Source organism: Dryas octopetala, chromosome 6, assembly GCF_963921425.1.
Source record: "Dryas octopetala chromosome 6, drDryOcto1.1, whole genome shotgun sequence".
Lineage (NCBI taxonomy): Eukaryota > Viridiplantae > Streptophyta > Magnoliopsida > Rosales > Rosaceae > Dryas > Dryas octopetala.
In genome coordinates this window covers 21,257,775-21,263,774 of record NC_141371.1, presented here as the reverse complement: position 1 = coordinate 21,263,774, position 6,000 = coordinate 21,257,775, and the positions used below count along the sequence as shown (strand labels likewise).

Here is a 6,000-nt window from a genome sequence, read left to right as displayed (position 1 = left end):
AAAGGTTCCCATGGAAGCTGAATTGGTGTTGACACCCACAGGTAGTGCTTCGCTTCATGAACCTACTCACTATCGGCGCTTGGTTGGGAAATTAATTTACCTGACAATCACAAGGCCAGAAATTGCATATACAGTCAACACCTTGAGCCAATTCATGCAAGACCCTCAACGACACCATCTTGATGCAGTATATCGCCTTCTTCGATATCTCAAGGCGGCTCCTGGACAAGGTTTGATGTTTTCTTCCCAAAGCAATTTACAATTGACTGGCTACTGTGATGCAGATTGGGCTCATTGCCCCATTACACGTCGATCAGTGACTGGTTATTGTATATTCCTGGGCACATCATTAGTGTCATGGAAGAGTAAGAAGCAAGTCACGGTAGCTCGCTCGTCCGCAGAAGCAGAATATCGATCCATGGCTGCAGCCACCTGTGAATTAAGTTGGTTACGGTACTTGCTAAAAGATTTGCATGTTGATCATCCCCAACCAGCGAAGCTATTTTGTGATAATCAAGCCGCTTTATATATTGCTGCAAATCCGGTGTACCACGAGCGTACAAAACATATCGAGATTGATTGTCACACTATCCGTGAGCGAATTCAGAGGGGAGAAATCAAGACTGCCTATATTCGAACAGGGGAACAAGTTGCTCACTTATTTACTAAACCATTGCGCGCACCTATTTTCCATTTGCATCTAGGCAAGTTGGGTGTCATCAACATCCACACTCCAACTTGAGGGGGAGTGTTAAAGGAAAGAAATTATCATGATCTGATTGAGAGCTATTCTAGCCTCTGGTGATTTGTCAACTCTTAGGCTAGAGTAATTGTAGGATGTAAATACAATTAGCTTGATTGTAGCTTCTGTTACTTAAAATAGCTTGTAGCTTCTGTATAAATTAGACCTTCATGTTTAATCACAATACATCAATGATATATGCAATTACATATTTTCTCAGAGATGGCCACCAGATCTGGGTTTGTAACAAGGAGAAGACAGATTTGACAGAGATGGCCGCCAGCAAGGAGAAAGCAGATCGAGACATGGCTGGGCTGAGCGAAATTTCGCCAAATTATTGAATTTCGGCGAAATATGATCGAAAATTTGATGAATTAGTGCTAAAATTTTCATATCCCTAAAAAACGAAATTTAACTCCTTGCTTAAGATGAATGAAAATATGTTATTTAATTAAATTACCGTTTGGAAAATAAAATTCAATAATCTATGCTTAATTACGTAATCAAATTATGATCCCATAAAACTATATCAATTATGAGTTTAAAATGGGTGCAAAGTCCAACAAAGAGTCCCAATTTTTTCTTTGTTTATTTATAATAAACTAATAAAGCGAAACGTCCATGTCTCCCTTTCGTTGCCTAATTGGCGTGGGCCCATGAACCAAAGAGAGAGACGGCTATCAGACGATTCAGACTTTTGAGTTAAAAAGTCTTTAAACAAACTTTACGGCCCCAGTCTACCCACCATCTTATCTAGTATCTACTCCCTCCAAAGAAAAAATCTTAAAAAGAATCTCTTTCTTATTTTCTCCGATGGAAAAGGAACATTTTCTCGCCGCCCAAACAAGGCCCCAACCCCATCTCGAATCCATAATTGAAGACCACGATTTCTCATTCAAACTCGCTCCGTCCATCAGCGACCCAACTGTGCTCATCTTCAAAGAACCCCAACAACATGTACTACACCAAGACCCACAGTCCTCCTCCTCCTCCTCCTCTTCGTCCTCTCAATTCTCAACCACCCGCAAGAAGAAACCGGGTACTCTCCAGCGCTGCAGGACTGCCCCAGCCATGGCCGTCATGCAAGACCTCAAGCCAAAGACGACCCAGCTCCCCAAACCTCAGTCCGAGTCCACCTCCATCATCAGGCAAGGCGTCTTCTTGCTTCTCATATATCTTTCGCTCGGTGTTGTAATTTACTCTTTTAACAGGGACAAATTTTCCGGCATAGAAACCCACCCGGTTGTTGACGCCCTCTATTTCTGCATTGTCACCATGTGCACCATCGGATACGGTGACATTGCTCCTTTAACACCACTAACAAAGGTGTTTGCTTGTGTGTTTGTGCTGGTTGGTTTTGGGTTCATTGACATTTTGTTAAGTGGGGTTGTTAACTATGTGCTAGACTTGCAAGAAAACTTGATCTTGACTGGAGTAGTACCAATGGGTCATCGTAATGATCACCATCACCATGGCTTTTCCTTTTCCGCTAGGGACTATATTATTGATGTGGAAAAGGGCAGGATGAGGATCAGACTCAAGGTTGGTCTGGCCCTAGGAGTGGTGGTCTTGTGCATTGGCGTTGGAGCTTTGGTTTTGTGCTTCGTGGAGGATTTGAATTGGATTGATTCGGTTTACTTGTCTGTTATGTCGGTTACCACGGTTGGGTACGGGGACAGGGCCTTCAAGACCCTACCCGGCAGACTTTTCGCCGCCGTGTGGCTTCTGTTTTCGACACTGGCGGTGGCTCGAGCTTTCCTGTATTTGGCAGAGGCCAGGGTTGACAGAAGGCACAGGAGGATTGCCAAGTGGGTGTTACATAGGGAGATCACTGTGGAGGATCTGCTTGCTGCCAACATCAACAACCATGGCTTCATCAGGTGAGTAATTTCCAATCCCAATTCCTTCGTCAATCGTCATTATATATCATTTCCTTTCTTTCTAATTTTAGTTGAAGAAATTGATGCATTTATACTGAAGTAATGTAGAGTATAATTGTTTAAGCATCTCCTGTGAATTATACATGTATTATGAGTATGTATTGATGAACCAACCAGCTGAGAACCCAACCATCTACTTAATACCCCCAAAATCCAAATGGTTTAGACTTTAGAGTAAATTGAATTGGAATGTAAAGACTCAATCTGATAATTTTGGTATCTTGCCAGCCTTGGTGCTTAGATATAGTTAGTCCAAATGGTTTAGACTTTAAAGTAAATTGAGTTGGCAATTACAGACTCAATTAGAGGGAGCATTCCCAAAGTTATTCACAATGCTTATTAGTTTCACATTCATGCATGTTCGTTTTTCAGCTTAGTTAGCTTTATCAAATTTAAATTGCAATTCGTATATAATCTCAGACCTTGTTTTGCTCGAATGCTTATTGCAGCAAATCAGAGTATGTTATTTACAAGCTTAAAGAGATGGGAAAGATAGGGGAGAAAGATGTACTTCAAATCTGCAATCAGTTCAGCAAGCTTGACCCCAACCACTCCGGGAAGATAACACTGCCTGATTTGTTTCAGAATCGGTCATAAGTTAAACTGGTTTCTGCTATTTTCATTGGAACAAGACTGTTAAAAACAAGGAAATATAGAAGAGCAGGGACTGTGTATTGCATATTCCTGGCAAAATATTCTTTGGAGATTAATGTACTGCATATCACCATGCCTTGGAGAAGATGAAGTGGATATACATTAAATTGCACCGAGCTTTTGAACACTAACAAAGAAGAAGTGGATAAGACATTTAGCAAAAGATAGAGTTCATTTTTTTTTTTCCTTTTTGATACTGTAATTATATAAAATGAAAAAGGGACGAGGAAACAAAGAAGGCAATGTATTTGCACCTTGTAATTGGAGAGACATACTATCAGACTCTCAGTCTCAGTCTCTCATGAAGCTTTGAGATGTCTGATATGCTTTTTGTTGCTGCAATGATTTGTAAAGCGAATTTTCAAGCAATGTATTCAGAATCTGTATTAACTTTGTGTAAGTGAAGAGCTAATTTCAAATACACTGGAGCAGATGCCTTGTAAAGTTGCAATCCTTCTTAGTTTCAATTTTTTGGTTGCAAGCGGAGCCCTATTGTCCATCGAAGGAAGTGTATCTTCAGGGCCACAAGTTCATTGCAAATTTCCAGTTGGTAGTTGAACTTTGGGCCCAATTAGTACCGATATATTACCAATGACGTGATGGGCGCTATAAGACCCAAAAACTAAATTTCCTCCTCAACAGCCCATGACCATCAAATTCCACTTCTGGATGCACTTCAAAAAATTGAAATAGAAGAATGGCTCGTTAGACAATGCTTTTAGAAGGACAAAAGCACTTCTAAATGAGTAAAAGCACTTGTGCTTGAAAAAATTGTTGTTTGACAAAATATTCAAAAGTGCTTTGGGTCAATTTTAGAAGCACTTAAAAGTGGTTTTGGAAGAAGCACATGGGAGGTGCTTCTTCTAGTAAGTGCTGCCAAGAGGAAACACGGGAAGCACTTGGCTTCCCTTTAATGAATTTTTTCAATTCCTAAACTATCCCTATTTATTATATCAAATGCCCATATAACCCTCCTCTTGTCTTGAGTGGTACCGATTAACGCTGATGTGCTTCACATTTCCAATATCGTACAATTACTTGTCCTCTCTAACACATAACAATTCAGTAGAACTCAGAAAGCTCTGATGGATAATTATATGGTCTATATGTGCATTTAAATTTGAGTTGGTGTTGGTTATGCTAATACAAGTCACATTTGAAGCAGCTAATTCATTTTGGAATTATGATATTTAAGTAATAAATATTTTAATTATGGACATATATATTTATTTGTTTAAATATCATATTCTATGTGAATGGAAAAAGTAAGTGGAAATGAATTAAGTATTGGGCTTTATAAAAAAGTTCATCATATTAAGGTTATAAGCCTTGAAAGATATAAGGCATATACAGGTGGGCTCTTTGGCTTATTCTCATGGGTGAGTTTTATCTTGCCCATCAATTTGAAGAGATACATGTTTCTGTTCAAAACCATTTGAAACAGACGTATTGATTGAATTGAATCAACCATGGCTATTAACAGATGTGTCTTTGCCCATTTAATCAGATGTGTCTCTTGCCCATTTAATTCAATCAAAACCATGGCTATGATTAATGCTGAGAGTGAGAGTGAGGGTGAGAGTAAACACAAACTATCATTTGTTGATTAGTGGGCCGGAATATGAGTGTGAGAGTAAATAAGGGTAAAATTTGAGAGTGATCTATGCAAAAATTGAGAGTGAGAGCTTGAGTGAGAGTGGGGCCCACTGTGTAAAATCACATGCGGATGGTTTAATTGAGAGAAAGTGGGGGTGTTGAAATGACTTCCTCGTCCTTTTGCTTTTATTTGGGCTAGTTACTTTTTGTTGGAATAAAAGTATTATTTAAGGGTGAAATGGGAAAGCAAAAAAAAAAAAAACTTTCAGCAGCTTTACTGTAGCCAAACAGATAGTGCGCCACTCTCTTTGTTGAGGACGTGTAGTGCACCAATGGTCAAGATCCATGGACCATTGCGGATCAATGGTCCAGATCTTTGGACAGTTTTTTATTTTTTGTTTTTTGAAAAAACCCTTACACGTGGCGCATATCTAACCATCTAAATTAATTACCGTTGGTGATTAACAACTGCAAATAAATGACCGTTATAATTAGGATTAAAAAATACCAAAAAATAAGTAAAAAATTCAGAAAAATTTAATAAAATTTCCAATAACTATTTCATCACTTTTCCTATAAATTGAGCATTCACGTCTCATTTTTTTCACACATCTATCTATCATTTTCACTCACCCATATTGTAGAAAAAATTTCTTTGCAATTTCAATCATGGTAAAGGGTCTCAATTGGTCCAATGGTGAAGAGGTAGCTCTAGTTGAAGCTTGGATGAAGCTTTCTGAAGATTGTGTTATTGGCTCCCATCAAAGAAACACCGACTTTTGGTGCAAAGTGTATGATGAATTTATTCGGAATTGTCCTCAAGCCCTGGCTCATGGGTGACAACTTGGGGCGGTCCAAGCTCACTTCAAGAAGATAGGGCAAGCCACTAGTAAGTATCAGAAATGTATCTTGGCGGCGGAAGGATCACGCACTAGTGGGCAATCAAAAATTGATGTGGTGAGTTTTTTTGGTTAATTAAATTCAAATATCTTTGTTGGCCCAAAAAAAAATTTCAAATATTTTTATACCATTTATTTGTTTTTATTGATTTTTTTTTTTCATGTTACT

General features: G+C 38.8%; 1 protein-coding gene across 2 annotated transcripts; it reads left to right on the top strand.

Annotated features, from left to right (window-relative positions):
* Positions 1-1,492: 1,492 nt before the first annotated feature.
* On the top strand, positions 1,493-3,757 carry LOC147283221 (two-pore potassium channel 5-like). 2 transcript variants are annotated; one of them, XM_086246787.1, is made up of 3 exons: positions 1,493-1,890; positions 1,954-2,622; positions 3,132-3,757. In XM_086246787.1, the coding sequence occupies exons 1-3, from the start codon at positions 1,556-1,558 to the stop codon at positions 3,277-3,279; spliced, it is 1,152 nt and encodes a 383-aa protein (XP_086102913.1). In that variant the 5' UTR covers positions 1,493-1,555; the 3' UTR covers positions 3,280-3,757. The 2 variants fall into 2 exon arrangements, with proteins under 2 accessions (XP_086102913.1, XP_086102912.1); XM_086246786.1 differs by having other exon boundaries at positions 1,493-2,622.
* The last annotated feature ends 2,243 nt before the right edge of the window (positions 3,758-6,000 follow it).

Bases quoted from the DNA above. Each gene is read 5' to 3' on its own strand.
- LOC147283221 (XM_086246786.1), top strand. From the start codon at position 1,556: ATGGAAAAGGAACATTTTCTCGCCGCCCAAACAAGGCCCCAACCCCAT. The intron at 2,623-3,131 runs GTGAGTAATTTC...TGCTTATTGCAG, and splicing joins AACAACCATGGCTTCATCAG to CAAATCAGAGTATGTTATTT.